Genomic DNA, 21,606 nt, shown 5'->3' on the forward strand with positions numbered 1-21,606 from the left:
GACAAACAGATTAAACTAGAGATGCCTACAGGACTAGAGATTTTATTTGACTTCCAGGCAGCTGCAAGCTAATTCTACATCATAGCCACCATGAAGCGAGGAGTCTTTCATGATCCATTATATACTCTCCAACACACGCTGCCCCCATGCACTCAACACATCACTCACTGTATGAGCAGCACCTGCATGGAGGAGGCTCCTGTGGGGTCTCATCTATCCAAGCAGTGGTATTTTATTATCACTGTGACCTAAGGCAGGAAACTCTAGAGGATCTGATGTCTAAAAGTGCTACATTGCTCTTCCTGACATTTGACAACATCTGGATTGACAAGCACAGGTGGCCAAACACATTGTTTCAGTCAACCAGGAGGAAGAGAGGGAGGAAGAAAAGTTTCGTACTTCATCATCTCTGACTTGTCCTCCGGTGCACAAAAAAGTCTTTCAACAACAACAACAAAAAATTTTTAAGTGTCATATTTGTTGTATGATCACTAATAAAAAAAATTAAAAAAAACACTAATGACTCAACATTGGGACAACACTCTATCCAGAAAGCATTACTACATAATTTACAGGTCAAAAGACAACTACTACATTTAGCTAAATATCAAGGTAAAACGCTGATGTTTTCTGATCTCTAAAATAACCAGTCAAATCCATCATTACTTGCTTTTCAACAACACTGAGCCTATGAAAATACTGTTTGTAATCACCTTCTCCCCAGTCAAAGAACGCTAAAGAGGAGAAACACAAAGATGTGTCACCCACACAAATATGAAAATGCAGATACACAAGACAAAAAAAAAAAAAGTTAAAAAATGGCTGCTTGTTGTCACACAGTGCAATCACCTCCTTGTACATAATCTATTTAAACTGCTGGCTTCTTACCCAGTTCTTTTTGTTCTTCTTTTTGTTTTTAGCGTCAGCATCCATGTTGGAGCCCACACTCGAGTGGCTGGTCGCGCTGGCAACACTGCTGACGCTGTCGGAGGAGTGCTGTCTCTTGATGCGCAGATCTGGCTGCTGGTTCTGTTGCTGCTGCTGCTGCTGCTGTGGACTGCCATTACTGCCAGCTGGGGAGACAGAGGATGGGGAAAAGATGTATGGCATTACAATGTGTCCCATGATGACCTTTCTCCCAGACATGTCTATACAGAGCCTCTATACTAGAGTGCCTTTGCATGATTCCCAGTTAATAATCCTGATATTATTGGCACAAATTCAAATTGCTGTACTGAGGCGTTACTGTTATTTTCTGTACCTGTGCGATCCCCTTTAGGTGTAAGTTCAGGTGTGTTAATGACTCCATTGATGGCAGCCTGAGCAACAGCGTTCTGCTTTTTCAGAAGCTCGATGGTCTTCCTCAACTCATTCAGCTCGGAGTCCTGTACAGAAAAAACATGATGATCAACCTAACAATCATCTACAGAGACTTTGTGCACAGTAGTTTTCTTTCAAACATCAGAAACCAAACATTTTTTTCTTTTTTTCTATTCTGTTTTTACCTTCTGCTCGGCCGTCAAGGTGAGACTCTTCAGCCTTATGGTCATGTTGCCCAGAGACTGTTCAAACGCTGCCACCAGGTGAGCCTGACAAGAAACAATCAAATTGCATCTTAACAACTCCTTACATAACATGGCAAATATACAAATACACAAATTTTAGCTAACTTCAGAGAGCTAAGTGGTTCGTGTATAAAGAATTGTATCCCAAGTCTGTTTTATAATATCCTGTAAGTGTATGAAACAATCTTGATTTAATAAACAGAGACAATAAGAAAATGAACGGCCTACTTTTTGGATGAACGGAAAAAAGTGAGACACGTTAACCTTGAGGCTAAAGCCCAAACATGTTAGTCAATCCATCTTCACACCAAAATGAAAACATAACCAAACCCAAATAATATACTAACCAATAATGTCCTGGGAAAAAATATTATCTTCTGGAGAGGGCACATTACGAGTACAACTATGACAAAACTGTTCCAAAAACAATCCTTGGATCCTTGGCTCATTCAAGGCCACAGACAGTCAACGATTGGTCAGACCTAGTTTAACTCTAGGTGGTGTTTTTTTTTTTTTTTTTTTTTACACGACCTTCTGAGAAAGAGGTAACTTGGGTATGTGTTCACAGTTCAAAAGAAATACAGACACAGACATGACATGTCAAAGAAAAATAATGTGAGTGCCAAGGATTAAAACTGGAGACAAATTTACAACAAAAGACTTGAACTATTCCTTTTGAGTGACATGGATCATTATGGTGATTTAAACAGTTAGACATGGGTGAACTTGCTCATCCTTCACTATTATGTTCTGGGCTGTGAATATAAATGTTCCGCGGACGCCTGTAGAAATGTGTGTGAGAGTTGAGCACAGTGCTGACTGACATGTGATTCAAGTCGTGACTTTTTAGAGCAGCCTCCAGGGCTTCAAGGTGTGTTCAGATAATTCATCATGCATATAAATACATTTGAACAAAGCCCACCTCCCCAATACCAGCTCCTGTCTGCTCCGTCTGTGCTTATCTTTCAACACTCGTGTGCACTTTGTGTATCCAGGCGTCATCGACAACAAATCTTTACTCCACATCTGGGACAAACCCTCGGCATTGTGCTGGGACTTGACACTGCTGTAATGTAACACCTCTGCCTTGCTTCCATATCTCTAATCCACAGTGAAACTACTAGCAAGCGCCCACTCAGGCTGAAGATTACCAGCTGAGCGTGGCAGGACTTGTGCAATACAGGAGCAGGGTTGGCAGAAATGATCATGTCTAGAGATGCTTAAAGAGATGTTCTGATCATTCTACCAGTTGTAAAATGATACCTGTAAGAGATATCCCCTCAGTCTGAATAAGTGTTTCTGCCTGTATTTGGAAAATGTTCAGGAATTTGAGAAAACGCTGGCATTTTAAAGAGCTCAATATGTTTGTTAAAACTTCTCTAATTAGCAGTTAGAAATGAGCATATATGGAAATTATTTGACATATAATGGCTTATTTAGCTTAATCTTTGGAAAATAAAAACTATATACTATATATAATAAAAGGGTTTTTTTAACCCCTTTGATAGTTTTGACAGATGTTCTTCAACAGTTTGGGTTTGCATGTTCTTAAGTGCTTGAGGCCTTACATTTGCACTCAGTTGTGTTGTCAAGGCTGAAACTTTTTCCTGGGAGGCATCCAACTCCCGCCGAAGCTTGCGAATCTGAGGATTTACAAGAAAAAAAAAAAATGCCATGACATCAAAAGGCGCCAAAACAAAAGCATACACACATAGATTTAAATACATGCATGCCTTCATGGAGCATGTATGTAACGCTAAGCACATAAATGCATCCAGCATCAAAAGAGTCAGGCTCCCAGATTGAAGCTCTGAAGCTGTGATTGAAGTTCAGGTTCAGCGGTGAAATGGCAGAAAGCATAAAAGAGCACGCGCAGGTGTTCACAGGAACAAGAGCTTGTTACAGGGTCAGTCACAATACAGCTACACGTGTATCTGGATCCAACTGTAAAAACATCCCCGTGTTCCAACAAGTCCAGTGGCTGTGTGCGGAAAATTAAAGAGGAGAGAAGTGCTGTGGGCGGGCTGATGCTTACCTCCGACTGAGACTTTTCCTCATTCTGTAAAACAAACACCAGAAGATAAGAAAACCATTAGAGGGCACCACTGACTGAATTGAGACAGACTTTAATTAAAAAGCAGAGCAGAGTGGAGGTTGGAGCACACTCTCGTCTGATTTGTTAGCTCCATGGATATGAGCTTTATAAACTGTGGAAGATATTGTCTGGCGTAATATGTCTGGAAAGTAGAGAAATCCTCCTAAAGGCATTTCACTGAGAGATTCATTGTCTTGACAGGCTACACATGGAACAATAGTAAGAAAAGACAGGTAGTCAAATATGTACAGAGTGAGAGCATGCAAAACAAACGCTCGCACGAACACAACACACCCTGCTGCCGTTCACCAAAACAGCGAAACACGCAACACCCACATTTATGTGTAAACACACTGCAACGGAAAGATCTTTCTTAGCAAGAGGTCAGTGTATTGTTGGATCAAAACTGGCCTCCCTGAGGCTAAAATTTAATACGACTATGAAGCCGTCTTACGCCATTTCCAACCAATGACAGCGACGTAGCAAATGCCTCAGTTTTCCATGAATTTTGCATCTTCTGATGAAGATTAGATATAAGATTTAATAAGAAGCTTTTAAATACGAAATTACATTTATAGAACTTTGCAGTGTGATTTGCAGTGTGATCAACAGTCTTTCAGCATAGCTCCTGAACTTGAGCAGGAGAGCTGATAAGCCACGATTTTTCCATCTGTCCACTTTCCAGCTCCTGATCGGAGCAGCAGCACGCAACAGCTTTTATCATCTAATCTGTGCACAGAGGTGTGTGAGCACATCTGTGTTGTGGCACGTGGCATCTGTCCACATACGCAAACGGAGCTGTCAATTGCATGCAAACACTAACACACACACGCACACACACGAAAGGCTTATCCTAGATACACAAACAGCAGTCTGTCTTGGAAACGCAGACAAAACATATCATGTATTTTCTCTGTGGTGACACATAAGCTCTTCAAATGTGAATATAATTTAGTTAGGCAAAATGTTTGTGTGCTTTTAAGGACAAGCAATAAATAGGATAAAAGAAATTTCATATCAGTGTGATTTCTAACCTGGAGACCTTTAAACTAAACTGCAAATGAATCTCTGAAATCAATCAAGCACCATTACCTCGCAATCTACACTCAGAAAAAAAAAAAAAAAAAAAAAAAAAAAAAAAAAGAGTTCCACATAATCAGATAGTTAACAGCTGTATTCAACACTCAGACCACAAGAAAAACAACAAAGACTTTCTGCACCCTACGGCCCTGCTCCGTCTCATCCCTACCGTTAGTTGCCACGATGCGACAGCGCCTGTCAAGGATAAAGTTGCCATCATTTTGCTTCCAGTCTCTTCCCCTCTGTGATTTTGAACCTGCGACTCTTTATCTCAAAAAGAACCAGCCAGTGTCTGAGAGTTTCTCTGCTACACCTGCCCAGGTGAGGAAACTCACACAGGGAGGAGGAGCCACACTGTGAAGCACAAACCTCTGACTGGCTACAGTGCATACTCGTGGGCTGTCCCGTGTGACTTCAAACAGCCAATTTCTCACAGGATCTTTGAGTTACATATCTGCGCGGATTAGGGGGTAAATTCACCAATTCATGTAGTCAGTATATCATAACTGCGCTGACAAAAGAACAAACTGGTTTCTCCAGTTTCCATGTGAATTGTGGTGCTGCTGCAATACCACAATACCTGCTGCTTTGCAAAGACTGCCTTAAATGAGATTTTGCCTTTTAGATACCATCACAAAAGTGCACGCTTTTTCAGTAGCAGTTATATTGAAATGTTTTTCTTATTCTTTATTTACCCAAAAATAATGTATCCAGAAAAAATGCACTGCTTCTCTTTTGCATCACTTTAAAAATGTAGTTTTTATTCAGAACCTCAGTCATATAGGACTAACTCTGTTTAACTTGGCAGTTTCTGAACTCACCGTGGAGTAAATGGAAGAAGTGCTGGAGACCAGAGACAGAGATGATCCGTGAACTGAAAAGACAAAATGTGAAAGCAGTGATTAGAAATTACATCTGTAGACACAAGCACCTTCATTATCAGCAGACCTCCCACACTCCCCTCACTAACCACCCACTCTTTTCCAACACTGCCCACCCAGCACGGTTCCTCCCAGTCTTCCCAGCTCCTGCCCACCTCCTCATAAATGACATAATGACTGCCGAGATAAAGAACTCCTACATGCAGCAGTCAGACTGTGGCGCAACTAATGACTCAACTGGTAATAACACATCAGAGGCAGGGAAACAACACCAGCACTGTTTCCTGGCTGTGAGCAGATCAGAAAGGATCAGCAGTGTGATGTCATCAACCGCACCGAGAGGTTGTGCCGATCCCAGCTGATTTATTAGTTCATAAATAGCCTTGTAAGTATGAGATGTGACTCACTTTTATCTTGATTTGGTCTAGACAGAATCATGTGCTGGAAGCCACATGAAAAGGTGAACTGCACTTTAGTTTTAGATCATCATTATTAGTTTACATCTTTTTCTAACTACTAATATCCATTATTCTTCACAGAAGTTGTTTGATTAAGGACGCCGGTAGCGCTGAAGGTTTTATGAGTGCAAATTCCCAGTAAGTCTCTTTTAGCCTGCAGATGCAGGAAGAGGATCAGAACATACAATGATAAAATGGGGAGGCTTTTGGGTGGAGGGGATGGAGTGAAACTGTATAATGGTGTCGCTCTTAAAAAAAGGACAGGTCCGACAAAGTGTTTTGAGTATAATGTGACTTTTGTCCTGTCACTCAAAGAACAGTCGGGTAACTCTACACTTGGGTAATACGCACATGTACACACACACACTCTTATCCTCACAGGCCTGCACACTGCAAACCAACACACAAACACACAGCAAGAGTGTGTGAGATGGAGAAAGTTATGTCTGAGTAATCTTGAATGTCACCACATATCCCTCACACCTCACTGTGAACCCTGTCATTATCTCCACTAGTAAAAGAGAGGACAGACTCGTAGAGCTGGAAAGAACTGAGGCAGATATGCTATCGGGAATGGCGGTGTCTTAATAATAAGTTTGCAGCGAAGTAACTGTGCGTGCACATTCCACCAAACTCTTAAAAAAACCAAACAAAAAAAAAACCAAAAAACAATCAGGTGTGCGTGACTTTCAAAATTAAGGCAGCTTTGAAACTGTGTACACGAGAGAGGACACGACTAACCGGTGACCTTAGTCTCTTAGCAAAAGAAAGCCTCAAACATGTGTTTGCTTAGAAATGTAACAGTGTTCTCATGAAATCATGAACATGTCTGGTATGGCTGACAAAAGATGTTTATCAGAGTTTGATATTTAAAAAAAAAAAAAGAAAAAAGGTTTCAATGTGGAATTTAGAAGAACACATACAATCAGCTGTTTCACAAAACGTGTTACCAGATTTGATGTCTTTGCTCATGGCTTTGTCCTCTATATTTACACACCGCCTTCACTGTGGAGGACACACATGCCTTTGTATTCCTTTACAGTTTTGGGTGTGAAACCCGCCTGTGATGATCATCTGTGCTTTCAAGTTTTACGTCAGCATCCTATAACCTAAAACCAACCAGGATGACTGTGACAAATTTGAGAGGAGTATAAATTTCTGCACTTTTTTTAAACTATAAAATGTTTCACTTTACCTCCTAGCATGTCTTTCAGCTGCATTATAACAGGTTATGTGTTTATTATGGTTTACTGAAATCCAAGTTCACAGCAAACTACTGTTTTAACATCACTGAATGCTGGGTTTTTCCCCATTGAGAGAACAAAATACTGTGCTTCCTTCACTCTCCCTTCTTCTCTTCCCCCCCCCCCCTCTAAATCAAAGTGCTGTTTCTATGGCTCAGAGGATTGGGATGGCTCCAGCAGAGAAACCTCTCCTGAGTGGGGAGTCTGCCCGCTGGTGGGAAAAGCACTGGTGGGTACTTTTCCCAATAAACAAGCTTATGAAAAAAACAAAGCCACACTAAAGCTGATTATGGATTTCTAAGGGGGATAAAGGGCTTTTCTTTGAGGAGGGGTTGTAATCTGCCCTAATGTTCTCTAAACAAATGGAATAATAATTCTTTTGGCATGAGGACGTGAAATAAGGAAGCTGAGGCTTCACAGTCACAGAGGGATGGGGGGCATGCAGTTCTTAGAAAAGGATTACACCTAATTACAGATTTCACCAAACATCTGAGGAAAACGTGGCCAGGACTCACACGGAGCCACCGAATATTCACCAAACCACCACATCCAGCTTTTTCCCGTCTCCTCCTACCTTCTTCGAAGCCATCCCTGAAGGATCCCGATCTGCTCATGGTGCGTGTCTTCTCGTCAAGCGACATGCAGGAGTTTCTCAGACGGTTGTCACAGCAAGGGTCGATAGGGGCATCCTGATTGGTCAGGCTGTTGTTGCGCAGACCACCAAGGTTAATCTGAGCTGATGAGGTCGGGCTTGATGCTGTGAAAATGATATACGGCAATGTAAAAGTTGGCAAGCATTACATTTCTTTGTTACTCATATGTTTATAAAATGTTATAAAATTGTGACAAAGGACTAAGGTAACATTGTCAGATGTGGAGACATACCGAGTTGTCCAAAGTTGAAGCGTGTTCCAGAGGGGGAGGTGAGGCTGGAGCCGGGAGAGAACGGAGAATTGCTGGCCGAGTCCTGTAGGCCACTGGTGGAGTGGGAGCGCAGCCAATCACGGGCCTCCTCGTGGCCTCGCAGCTGTGGTGAGGGACCATACCTACAGGACATCAAAGACAAAAAAGGTCAAACCAGAAGTGAGGACACAGAGCAGAACAGGTCTCAGTTTTTACGGATGAGTTGATCTCGATTTGGATTTTTTTCCCCAGATACGTCACAATCAGTGAGATGATTTCTTTCTTTTTTTTGCTGAAGCAAACTGATTAATGGCTTGGATTTAGCGACAGATGAATCAGATGCTGAAACAATTTAAGACAACAATGTGCCAACACTGACCGACTTCCAGCTGTGAGAAACATAAACTAGCAGGAAAAAAAAAAAAAGCAGAGCAGAAGCCAAAGAAAATCTGAGGCCCACAATCAAGTGTGCTGCATCGAAGCACAGTGACAGATCTGTACGGGGGACAACGCGACATGCCTCTGCACAGAAGCACAACACAACAACAAATGTGCCAAGTGCTAAATTAAAAAGAAAAGCATTCCTGAAAGCGTGACAACAAGCCTCGAAGACTGAATGTGGACGCAGAACAACAAAAAGAAAGGCGGAGGACAATTTAGTGAACCAGTGTGCAAAAGTGCAACATGACCAGCGGGGGAGTGAATTCAGTACCTGAGTCCCTTCTTAGGCAGAGTGTTTCTACCACAGTGTGGTCCGCTGTGGGAGAGAAACACTTCAGAAGAGGAAAACAAAGGAAGCAAGGAGGCAAGGAAACATGTGTGGCTGCATCTCTCAACAACTACCAAATTATATTATTTCTAGACTGCAAAAAACATCCATCTTTACATGTTGAGTCATCTTTTTTTTAATTTTTTTGGACACAATTTTTCAGTTTTTCTGTGGAAAAGAGTTTAAAGACTCAGAAAGATAAATAAAAATAATGATCTGAGATTGATATTTTTGCAGTGAAAACTCAAACACAACCTAAGCTCATGCTGGCATCTCTGTACTCTACCACAAGGTGGCGATAAGTGAACAGTCATAACAGACTAGAAGCTGTCCGCCAAACAAAAACACTGAAGCTGCCAACATCCACACAGACACCCTCACAAATGCACTCTGACACACAACCATTCACACAGTAGCTTAAAAAAAAAGGTCATAAAAACAATATCCACACAAACCACCACACAGAGCGACACATTTCAAACTAAAACCACAAAATACTAACTAACTACCGCACAGAGGGACTCTCTGAGGTTATTGGTGGTGCTCTCTGTGTGACAGCAGGTGGTGGTTTAGTAGGTAAATCCACAGCTGTTTCACCAGAAGCCTAGCACTTGCATACAGGCACATTTTACCTGTCCTGCCTCCGAGGTAGGGTGTTTCGGCTGAATATAGGGCTAGCAGAGGGGGAGGAGAGGGGACTGATGGAAGACAGGAAGGGGAAAAAAAACGCACAACAGACACAGAGAAAGAAAGTTTTTAGAAAATAACGCAAATGAAGAAATGTTTAAGAACAGATCAAGTCCATGACGCTTCACCAGCGAAGCTAATAAGAAAACTCAGCGAGGGTGATGTCACCTCCTTAAAGCTTGAACTTCAGATGCTATTAAGTTTCCTCTATGTCATTCCTGTCACATTACAAAGTCAACCTGTCAGGATGGAATCTGCTACAATGACCACAATTACTGTATAATCAGCTGAGGGCGCCACGGGATTATGTTTCTGCTCGAGTGCAGACAGAATGACAAACAAGAAGTGACAACTCACCATGGTGGATGCTTTATACATCATTTTGATTCTGAGTTCTTTAAAAGGTAGCTGATGTCAAGTCAACAGAATGTTGGACACAATAGATCTTAGAATAAAAGACTTCAAGTGCTCACTAGAATTAAGCATTATACAAACCATTTTTTACTTAACCTACGCTTTCATATGTAAGGAGCTTTTTATTTGCTTCATTAGGCCATGACCATTTTACATGAGGCATGCATTTCTTATTACCCTTCAACTGCTGTTTGCAGCTACAGTGGTCATTCATTAATAGCTGGATTCAGCTGGATTGTATTATTTTACTACAATTACTGTCTTATTTGTCCTTTTAACTAACAACTCTTTTTAGCTGTTGCTATCTTAGCTTTTAGAAACACAATGTTATAATGAGGCACTGATCTGACTGAGAAACTGAGGCACACTGCAAGGTCATGAGATAACTAACCTGCTTTACTGTCTTTTTTTAACATAATGTACCAAAAGAACATTACAACTCAAAACTAGTCAACCCCATAAACATTAGTAAAGTGCTTACAGAGGTAACAGTTAAGAGGACTTCTACACAATCCGACTTTTTTTCTCCTCAGGTGAACTGTCATTAATGTGAAATCTTCTGCAAAAATCAAACTGATGAATGTAAAATATTAAAGGGCTCAATGTTTGATCATTCGTAGGAAATGTGTGTTCTAACCTTTCAGACATGCCGGTCTTGACACTGCCGGTGCGACCCAGAGCGGACAGCGTGTCCTCCCTGTGGGTCCCGTGGCCGCCACCTCCGGCGCTGCCTAGGCTCATGTCGATGGACTCGCTGCTCGTGTGCATGCTGCTGACAGAAGGGAAACCCACGCTTCCAGTTCCACCGTGTCCACCCAGGGTGCTCTCCCTGCTCTGCACAGAGGAGCTGCTCAGGGTGGTTCCCCACGTCAGGCTGTTGGAGGGTCCAGTGGAGGAGTACACAGAGCCAGGGCTGGAGGCCTGAGGATGATCAAAAATTAGATTTAACATAAAAAAAATAAAAATAAAAATAAAAATCTGCCTATATTTTGAAGTGATTATTTTGTGATGTGCAGCAATAAGATAGAGCACTGACACAGTCCAATTAAACTTGCTGATTTACACATCTCGCAGTCACAGAGTAAGATTATCATATTGGGAGACATGTTTCTGGCCTAATGGGTTAACCTTAGTTAACCCTGAGCTGATGAGGGAAAAATATATTGATATTGACCTTCTTCTAGGTCTATATTTTATCCCTACAAACTAGCATTTGGCTCTTTAACTGCCAAAAGATCGACTGTGTTAGCCGTGTTTTTACTGAGTGGCCTGTTTTGGCCCAGGACAATGCTAACCCTATTATAAAAGCAAACAGACATATTTTTAAACATGCACCCTCACAAGTATACAAGATGTTCTAGTTTTCTCAGAGGATGTATATTCATTAGGATAACTGAGTATTTGGATATCTTCGTGCCCACTGTTTAAAAAGACACGACTGCTACTTTGTAAAAGATGACAAAGTGTGACACTTCATGATTCATAACTAATCTGGTTAAGCCTAATGAATCATGTGTGAACATGATGGAAAGGTCATGATCCAGCATGCTCACACATTTGTGCTGTGCTGCAATATGTAGCCTACAGTCAATCCAACAAGTACACACACTGCCAGGTTCTACTTCAACTGAACACACCTAACAGCAGTTCGAGGAAATTACCACATTTGTGGAATTAGTAAGTTGAGAACAGAAATTATCTCCGTGTCCCTCCCAAAGCCTTGTAGTAGTTCTACAAACATATCTCACGTGCTTAACACACATCTGGATCATTGCTGAGCTCAGAGGCGCATAACCATTTTGAATCTAAAAGCCGAACCTGACCTTCTTGTTTGGATGTCGACCAGAAATCGCAAAGCTAACACGTGCAGTCGCTGTAGCATTAACTCTAAAGACCAGATGGATGTCTGTGCCAAATTTCATGGCAACCCGTTTAACTTTAGTTCATGTAATCCCTGACCAACCACGGAGGAATAGGCACGTCTTCTGACTTTGGAACTGCCTTCAAAACCAGATGGTACTTCTCAAAGGCCTAATAAATAAAGTTGGGAACTCTTTCAATTCATCCTTTGTACTCCATGAATTCATTAATTAATACCTTCTTGTCATGCTGCAAACATGTTTCTTATTTTTGTATAGCTGCTTTTAAACCACAAAACAAACCAAGTAGATACTTTGGCTCTTTTTATGGTAACTAACAGGTGGTGAGCAGTTGGAGAACTGTACAGCTACATGTAAAAGTACAGCTAATGAATAAGTAGCTGTTCCCTTGACAGATCCAAAATCGACATCTACTAAAATCAACTAATATCCAGTCTAGTTCAGCAATTTCAAAAGTTTAAAAGACTGATAGCACCTATAGTGTATAAATGAAATTCTTTCTGTAGAGAATAAAGAATCTTCTTGATAGATGTAATATTTTTTATTTGACTGATATTCTAATCCAGTCTCTCCATTATTTACGTCCTGCTCACCTGCTCACTGCCCAGCGTGCCTGTCCCCGATCCAAGTGCCCGGCCTCCAAACAGGTGACTGCTGGTTTCGTTGTCCAAGCAACTTAGTCCTCCATCGGGAGACTCCAGCACTGTAGCCACATGATTCATGGTAGCATGGGGGTTGGAGATAACAGTAGAGTTCTTCATGCTTTCAGCTGTGGTCACTGGCGCCTGTTTACTGGGCTTTCCACCAAATAATCTGTGGTAAATGCGGAAGAGGCAGAAAAGCTAAAGTGCTTGTAGTAGAGCAGAAAGTGTGCAATCTTGTATTTGTAATCAGCAAATTCAAAATTAACACTGTAGTATATCATCGCATAAATAATTCCATTTCGATTTTTGTATACAGCACCAAACCATAATCGCCCAAAGGTGCTCTATATTGTGAGATAGAGAGCCTATAATAATACAGAAAAAAACTAACAATTATACAAGCCCCTATGAGCAAGTACTTGGTGAGAGTGGGAAGGAAAAACTCCCTTTTAACAGGAGGAAACTTCTAGCAAAACCAATTTAAAAAAGTAGCATATTAATATTAATAGAAAAAGGAGTAAAATGTTTAGAGAGTACCATCATTCTATTACGTTTGTGTTGAGATGATGATCATCATTTCATGTTATTACTCTGAAATTTACTCTGGAAGCATCGGGCATTCGCTGAATTTAAAAATAAAAACCTTAATAAACATATGAATAAATCAATACACTGAACTAAAGCTGCCAAAGCTAGAAAAGAAGTCAGTTTGATCTTACAGGTAAGGACAAAAGGCTGTGTTGTACTTCAGAGCACCATATTTATGATAGAAGATAAAACGTCTAAAATATGACAGAACAACTTTTGTTGTTGTTGTTGTTTTTTCTTTCATCAATACCTTAGTTTTATAATCACTGAAAGCTGAAAACTAAAACTTAGATTACCTGGACAGCCTAGTTTGGAGCTGTGGCAGGATTAAAGTGTTAAATGGAGCAGCAAAGTGATTTAAAAGTGCTTTTGTTTTGCCAACAATTCAACTGTATTCATTTCAACTCTGTAACAAAGAGGACAGTAGCAAAACTGTAGCCAGTATAGAGTCAGTGAATCTGAGACAAGGCCAGCACACACACAACTCTCTCCTCTTTCTATGCTAATCTGTGGTTAGATTTAAATGGCAGGCAGCGGTGACTGGAGCCGTGGTAGGCGATAATAGCAGCACAGTCTCTTTGAAGAGTTATCACTCCCTCACATTAATGAGGGCAGAGAGCTGAGGTAAGACTCAGCTTCCATTACCCTGTGCCACACCCTACACCACCAAGGCTGAGGCTTGGCAGCTGATCAGCCGAGCTCAAGGTCTGATTCACAATGGCCTGATTTAACCTCTCAAAGACTGTAACAAGTCTACACATGTGTTCCTTACTCACCACTACTTATCATTTGCTGTGAGTGCATGATTACTGCCTTTAAAATGGTCTTCAGTGTGTGTGTGTACTGCATGCGGGTGAAGTCAAGCCCATACAAGAGGGCCCCCACAGAGGGTGGCTCATCACTTAGCTGTCAGTGAGTCTGCAGGATTACTCAGCATACAAAACGATGGTTTCTAAGTGTGTGTGTTCACCTGCGTAATGTAGGTGAAGAAACCTGCTGTCTTCCTGTCAGAGGAACAGTTGCTGCTCCTCCGCTCTGCATCGCGACCCCACTCCTGAGGTTGTCAATCTCAGAGACACCTTTTTCCCGATCTGTCTGATTGGCCAGCAGGCTTGCTGAGCCGTTGGCCTTGGCTATGCTGATTGAGTTTTTCCCATGAGAGGTGACAGAAAGCACAGCGGCTTCAATGCTGCTGGTGGAGGAGCGGTTCCCATTGCGGGCGGCTGCTCCAGAGCGGCTGGGTCTCGGCAGGCTACGGTACTGCAGGGTGGAGCGGGCGCTCATCGGGAGGAAACCATCATCATGGTGTCCTAACACTGTGCCTCCATCCTGCCCGCCAGCCTTCAACCCTCCGGACAGTGAGCGCGCCCCAGATTTAGGCATCTTCCCCAGTGTAGCCGAGCCGCTGGTGATGGTGGCACCACTGGCGGTAACCATTGTTACCATCCCATGGCCTTGCTTCTTGAAGCCAAAGGTGCTGGTTGGGGTGCGTGAGGTCAGTGCGTGCGTCTGTGTGTGGGGCTCGGAGACGGTGTTTGTGAGTGTGTGTGTTGTCGGTGTGCGGCTGGTGGGGATCGTCTGTTTTTTGGCCTCATCACCACTGCTGCGCCCAGCATCCGAGGGTGAGCGATGAAGGCCGTTGGAACGAGGAGAGAGACGTCCTTTTTCTGACACCTTAACATCATCTGTCTTACCTGCAGAACACAGAATGAGACATCAGAAACACAGGCTTTCAAACTCTGACTTGACATCTCATTTTTCTCAATACAGTGACACCTGCATCTATAAAATGTGACAAATTGTCCTTATGTCTAAAAGTTTATTCGTCACACTTGACTTTAATGATCATTTTTTTATTATCAGTGCTGGATGATCATGTTACCTGAACTGTGGGTCTTGTGGCTCACTGAACCAGTGGAGCCTGTGCTACTAGTGCTTTTAGTCCGGGGTGACGTCACCCCCACCTGAGTGCTCATGCCTCTCCTCCAAGAGCCAGTGTGGGACACGGAGGGAGTCTTTCTTCCTGAGCCACCCTTGTCTGACTCATCAGAAATGTCGGAGGGGTTCCGACGACTCCACCTGGAACCTGTTTCCATCCTAACCCCGCTGTCTGAACGTCCGTCTGACCTCTTGACCTCGTCTCCAGACCAAGTCTGGTGTGCCGGTGTTGAGGCTGAGTGCTTCTCTGCATCCGTTACAGGCTGGGAAGACATACAAAGATAGTCAGATTTACTGCAGTAGTAGAGAATGTGGCTCTAAAAAGCCCCCTTTTATGACCAAAGCCATCATACTGGTTAAAGCTACCAGCATTTACGCCGTCATCACCACCTGTGCAGCTGTCTGAGAACATCTGGGCTTAAGCATCTCGAGCACTAACAGCTTATACACTTTTTTACCTTTGCTTTGTCAAGCAGTTCATGTTTTTGAGGAAGCTACTTCATTTCAAAATTTTCTGAAGCAAGATGCAAGCCTTTTAAAACTCCGATAGGTGATCATTGAAATCATGCTGACTGTTTAAGCGTTACCATTTTCAATTTGCTGTTACAGCTCAGCCTTAATTTGTAAATTAGTAGATTTCAGCTACAGGAAAGATGACAGCAGCTTTTAAGTAGATTCTGCAGCTTTCCAGACAACGGTACAAAAACGCAGCTCTGCTCACAGACCTTAAAAAAAATCCAGCCAATATAGGATTCCACGAGGACAGATGACACACACTTAATGAATCTGGCTGCTGCACTAAGAGAAAGACGTCTTTGTGCACACCTTTGTTTTTCTTCTCCACCTCTGCCTCTGAAGCAATAACAGACACGCGTCAGCCACAACACAATGTGTGTGTGTGTGACATAAACATGTGAGTCAGCTGTTAATATTCTCATTTCACCTCTCAACTTCCTGAGCCTTTAGTGGCTCAAAATCACTATTTAATGGTTTAAAGCTAGTGTCAACACCAGCTTTAGCTTTGAGAGTTCAGAGATGTGCCGAGGAATGCTGGGACAGACACAGTTAGAAAAAAAAAATTGAAGTAGAGCAGACAGACGCTCATTCAAATCAATCAAAATAAAAAATAAAAATCCAGGCCATATGAGGCCCTTCACAAATTTTCATCTGGCTCACATTTTAAAAGATAGAATATGTTAATTTTGGCCCAGAGAGTTACATACACTCCCTGCAAATGCCAAACTAAACGGACAGGCACGTCTCCACTGCACCTGAAGATTAAAGAACACAAGAAAAAAGCAAAGTTCATTTTGAAGGCAGATCATTTCAACTCAGGTGGGAGACGGAGTATGTTTTTATAGAGTGTACAAAGAGGCCTGTATGTCCACTGGCCATCAGACAGTTTCTAAATTAAAAAAAACCATTAATGCCTTGCTGTCATTTTGAATCCACAAAGCAACAAAGATCTGGAGCCACAGATGGAAACAAAGGCTTCAGAAAGTTGTTAAACTCAAAGCAGGCATGCAACTACAGCAGAATGTTTCCAACCTCAGATACAGATGGTTTCATATTTATAACTAGCGTCAAGACAGAAGGTTAGGCTATAGATTACAGGTTTGTTAAGACTTGCAGACATGTGTGCAGCAACAACAATAAAGATTTATTATTTCTATTTTCAAATAAAGACTGTGGTTTTATCAAGCACCCCATATTTTCAGCTGTCAAATTAAAATGTCATGAAACAGGTTGGTGTGAGGTGCCCGGATGGTGGACCTCTTACACAACCATAATCAGAAAACACTGTTATGTCCTAAATAACAACAGCTAACATTTTTCTTGACTGGTACCCTTGAGTTTTCATGTGGGCACAAAGAAAATGCCTGCTCTATTTTGGCGAAATAAATCAAAAATAATGATAAAACAAAAATGATCATCTTTGACGAGAAGCTCTAAACACTCTTAAAAAGACTGCAGTGTTCTTGAGTGTGTAGTCTCACCTGTGTACTGAGGCCCTTGCGCTGTGCTGCGGGGGTGTTGGCGTATGAGGAGATGGAGGAGCTGGTGTTGATGTCATCTGTGTCGATGTTGTCGCTGATGCCACTGCTCACAGAGCTGCTGTCGTCCCAACTAGACACACACACACCAGTACAGGAGGAAACACTCATTTTAAATAGTGCTTCTTCCAGAGTGAAGACAAAAAGGAAGACAGCAGAGCTTGGAGACACCAGACTGAATTGTGATGCTTCTTATCCTATGAATACAACACTGCACTACCTAAAAGTAATTATTCTGTTCCCTTTCCCCCATTTCCATATTTCTTTTCAGGCACAGACGCACAGAACTTTGAGCACTGCTAAACTGAAATAAACGTTCAGAGCTGCCTCGTGATTTATATTCATTGAAATTGAACTGAATTCAGTGTGGGTACACACACACAAACAGGCTGAATGGGGTTGTCTATCACACGAACAAAGGCGCAATGGAGGGGTGACATCATGGTGTGCTTGTGTGTGTCTGAACTGTTCAAACAGACCCATCTGAACAGGATATTTGTAAATATGCGTGTGTGTGTGTGTGTGTGTGTTGCTTAGAATCTGTGGGGGACAGGAAACCCAGCCAGTTGGCAAAGATCACTCTGAAAGGACCGGGGGGGGCAAATGGTGATGGCCGGTACAGGGTTGGCATCAGAACACACACGCGCACAACTCTTGTCAAGCTGTCACTTGCATTTTTAAGACTCATCGAGGACACATGCTTGTCTCAGTATATTGTACGTTTCATCTACAAATACTCTTTATAAGTTAGTCTGTCAGATAAATCTGTTATTACCTAAAATGTTCTATTTCTAAAATGAAGTAAAACCAGAGAATTTGTAAACTATGAAGGTTGTGCTGTATATGATTTAAAACAATACAGGTTGAATTTGGATTTCTTTGAGCAGTTTGTGTTTTTCTGCAGCTTTCCCTTAACAAAATGAGCAAAACTCCTCAAATCAACAATAGTGTCTGAACATAAGCACCAACACAAGAGCTTCGTCTCATTAAGGGTACGTGTTTGAAAGACCACCAAAAACCTAAACTCAAATATCCCATCGTTTATTTTCTAACTGCTCCAATTCCTCATTCATCTTGCAGTCTTGATTTTTATACAACATTACTGCTCAGTGGCTAACTTGGAAGTCCGCATGAAAACATATAATTATGGCCTTAAAAAAAAGAGAAAACTAAACAAAAACAAAGCATTTCCTATGGCAAAAATCCCAGACTCAGATTGCCACCGAAACCTAATCAGCTGTTTCTTGGCAGACTCTAAACAAAATACATCTGCTGCTTTTGGAGCAACCTTGCTAACAACCTGACAAACAGAGACAGGGGAAAACACAACTTCCTTCTGGGATCACCGGCACAAGCAGAGTGAGTGGAGCCATTGGCTTTCAGAGTTGAAAGCATCCGTAAAGCATCCGTAAAGCAAACGAGCTGTGAGGTGCAGAGAGATTGAGAGTGACCACAACCGGTTCAGCTCATCCACACAGCCACAGGGGAAATTCCCACACACATCAATGCAAGAAAAAAAAACCCCAAAAAGGAAATAAAGATAACATATGAAATCTGCAATGGCCTTTGCAGATTCTCAACAAATCATAGCTGTCTGTGCTAAAGGACAAACTTTCTACTTTCTTTTATGCGTTTGTGCGCGCACACAAAGATAAGAACACACATAGGTATCTACCTGCTCAGGGTGCCTTGGTTGCTGTGGGAAGCAGAGCGCTGCGGGAAAATGCCGAGCTGGACAGAGAGCTTCATGACTCCATGCCGCTGAGAGAGTTCACGCAGCCAAATATCTGTCCCACTCCCTCTCTGTCTGTCGCTCTCTCACTCTGAGCTTCCTCAATGTCTCTCGCTCCCTCTCTTGCCCTGGCAAAGTTCCTAGATTGAGCTCCTTTGTCACTCGTTGCGCTGATGCTTCACCCCTCGGGCACTCTTCGTCTCTCTCTGGACTAACAGAGAGAGAAACCTGTAAGGAGGGGGGGAGAAGGGCCTGCCCTACTGCTGGTAACATGAGCTTCCCCCGGGACTTTTAACCACTTCACTGCTGCAGCCGCACCACTAAAGAGTGCACACTGAAACACACCCCAAGCCCTAAATAAGCCACTTCAGCCTGACAAAAATCAAGAGGCAACAAAAGTCAAAACTGCATGATCACAGACAAAGTCTCTGAAACTAAAGGACAATCCGCATCCCGCTGCTGCTTTTTTTGTGTCTTTCCCAGCCATGGCTTATGCCTGTGTGTGTGTGTGTGTTTGTAAGACTGCAATTTCCCAGACAGATCCACCCTGACCAGCTGACAAGCCAGTGCTAATTAGAGATCAGGCCAAGCGGCGTGGCTCAGCCCACAGCCTCCCGCTGGCAAAGCAACCTGCCAGTTAACAACCACTGAGCCCTTTACAGCCAATCACAGGAGACAGAGACGGGGGGGAACCGGTGCCAAACACAGGCCAATGAGGTCGGCATTTAATAGATCATCACACTGAGGGGATGATGTGATGTACTCCTAACTCTTCCAGTTTACCCAAATCATAAAATTATATATTTTCTCCTCTTAACCTTTTACAGGATCAAGTCATGTAGAAAATTTCGGGATTTTTAGATTTCTTCCTCTAACATAATATAACAGAAGCAAGCGGGATAGGGTATGGAAATGAACGGAAAAGTGACTCTTACATGTAGTGGAGTTTGCAGTTAAACTGTATGTGCAAGTTTGTCATTCATCGGGATGACATGCGGCTACACTGTGTCACTCTGCAAACCAGTCAAACAGGACAGAAGTGAAGAAAGAAAGTGACCTAAATGAAGAGAGAGCGAGAACCCTCGTCTCAAACCAGGTCCCTTTAGAAAACTTGCTGCTTTCCCGAAGGGGTCAGAGTTCAGAAGTCAAACCTCCAAAATTCCTTAAAGAGAAAAGCAGAGAGGGGGAGGCAAGAGGATGAATGAAAAAAATGGGCTCCTGCTCGGGTCAGCCAATAGAAGTGTCTAAAAGTGTCCTGAGAAAAGGGCAGCGGTTGTGTTTGTTTTAACTTTTCTTGTGTGTGTCCCTTGAGGCTGTGGTGGGTTGGTCTGCTGTACTGTACCCCCCCTTCCTGAAAAGCCCAGTCCGACTCTGGCACATGCACACAGGATCTGTGCCGCAGAAATGTACACACAGACGTGGGGCCACAACAGAGCTGCGAAGCAGAAGTAAGGGGATTTCCTGTGTTTGAGGGGTGACTACTGGTCCTCACGTTGCAGCTGTATCACATAACCCCAAACTGCTGCTCTGCCCACTATACAGACAGACAGATGGGAGAGGAAGAGGGAGCGGCTTTAACTGACGGTCTCTCTGACTTCCAGCCCTCAGGGTTTGATGCACGACGCAGATAAGAGCATGGACAACTTGACAGGTGAGTCCTGTGGAAGCATCGGGACAGAAGGAGTGTCTAGACTTTACCTCCACACAAATCAGTGCCATCATAACCATGCAAAACAATTTATTCCTATCACTAAATGGTACAGCATGAAGGATATCAATTTCTCTAAGCCAACGCTGCCTCACAACAGCATTTACACCTGCAGGTGCTCATTGCCTTGAAGCCCAGGAGGAAGTGTTTCCTGTGTTTGAGGTACTTCAAAAAGTATTATTATGGTATAAGAAAAAGTTGAAAGTCTGAAAAAAGACCATATATTTGAATACACTTAAAGCTTAAAACAAACAAACAAAACAAATGATATGAGGACTAAGTGCGAACAGTGTGAAGATGAAGGCAGTGGAGAACGGCACATTCTGGGCTGGAGCCCAGGAGCCCTGTGGTATGAAAATGACACAGCTGTCCCTGTAAGACAGGACTGGACTGGACTAGACAACACACTGAGGAATGTCTCTCTCTCTCGCTCTCTCCATTTTTTTCTCCATCTCTCTTTGGTGTCTAGTCCTATTGTCTTCTGTCCTGGGAAAACATTTGCTATCTATACTCTGAGAATTTATCAAAGCATGTAGATCCCTCTGGCTGCCGCTCTTTCACTTAGCTTCTCTTTGACTTCTCCCTCTCTCTCTTTCTATTTGATGTGTAAACACAGACTCCTTTAGATTCGACAGACTGACCCGGATCCACGGTAAAAACTCAACAAACTTTTCACACACGTGACACGCATCTCTGAACTCACGCACATGACTCCACCATGCTGCATCTGCACACGTGACAAAAAAAACCCCTAAATTTAAAAGACTACTGTGACAAACTTGGAATTCCTCATGTCTGCAGGCATAAACACACACCGCACTCAAAACTAACCTACTGTCACCTCAATGCTAGAATGAAGCACAGAGCTGTGACTCCTGCCTGTAGACCATCGGTTAAGGAAACAGGCTCCTGGGATCGCTGGGATAAATAAAGAAAGAAAAGACGGCTACAACATAAAAACAGATT

At 42.6% G+C, this 21,606-nt stretch overlaps 1 protein-coding gene across 6 annotated transcripts in view; it reads right to left on the reverse strand.

The window, feature by feature from the left end:
- The window catches only part of nav2a (neuron navigator 2a), a 214,332-nt gene that overhangs the window by 9,458 nt on the left and 183,268 nt on the right, over positions 1–21,606 (reverse strand). For 5 of the 6 annotated variants that reach the window (XM_086294411.1, XM_086294410.1, XM_086294408.1 and 2 more), the window contains 15 exons: positions 17,144–17,273; positions 15,091–15,409; positions 14,179–14,902; positions 12,570–12,789; positions 10,734–11,017; positions 9,628–9,693; positions 8,939–8,983; positions 8,209–8,369; positions 7,898–8,080; positions 5,562–5,614; positions 3,601–3,624; positions 3,134–3,208; positions 1,506–1,589; positions 1,262–1,385; positions 889–1,073 (listed from right to left, as the gene is read on the reverse strand). In XM_086294411.1, the coding sequence (XP_086150537.1) occupies positions 889–1,073; positions 1,262–1,385; positions 1,506–1,589; positions 3,134–3,208; positions 3,601–3,624; positions 5,562–5,614; positions 7,898–8,080; positions 8,209–8,369; positions 8,939–8,983; positions 9,628–9,693; positions 10,734–11,017; positions 12,570–12,789; positions 14,179–14,902; positions 15,091–15,409; positions 17,144–17,273 (2,677 nt within the window). The remainder of the gene's footprint in view (positions 1–888; positions 1,074–1,261; positions 1,386–1,505; positions 1,590–3,133; positions 3,209–3,600; positions 3,625–5,561; positions 5,615–7,897; positions 8,081–8,208; positions 8,370–8,938; positions 8,984–9,627; positions 9,694–10,733; positions 11,018–12,569; positions 12,790–14,178; positions 14,903–15,090; positions 15,410–17,143; positions 17,274–21,606) is intronic. The other variant, XM_086294409.1, reaches the window with a different exon arrangement.

Source organism: Aulonocara sp. 'chitande type north' Nkhata Bay, linkage group LG1, assembly GCF_057382095.1.
Source record: "Aulonocara sp. 'chitande type north' Nkhata Bay isolate Kocher_YH1m ecotype deep benthic linkage group LG1, A_spYH_male_GT1.1, whole genome shotgun sequence".
Taxonomy (NCBI): Eukaryota; Metazoa; Chordata; class Actinopteri; order Cichliformes; family Cichlidae; genus Aulonocara; species Aulonocara sp. 'chitande type north' Nkhata Bay.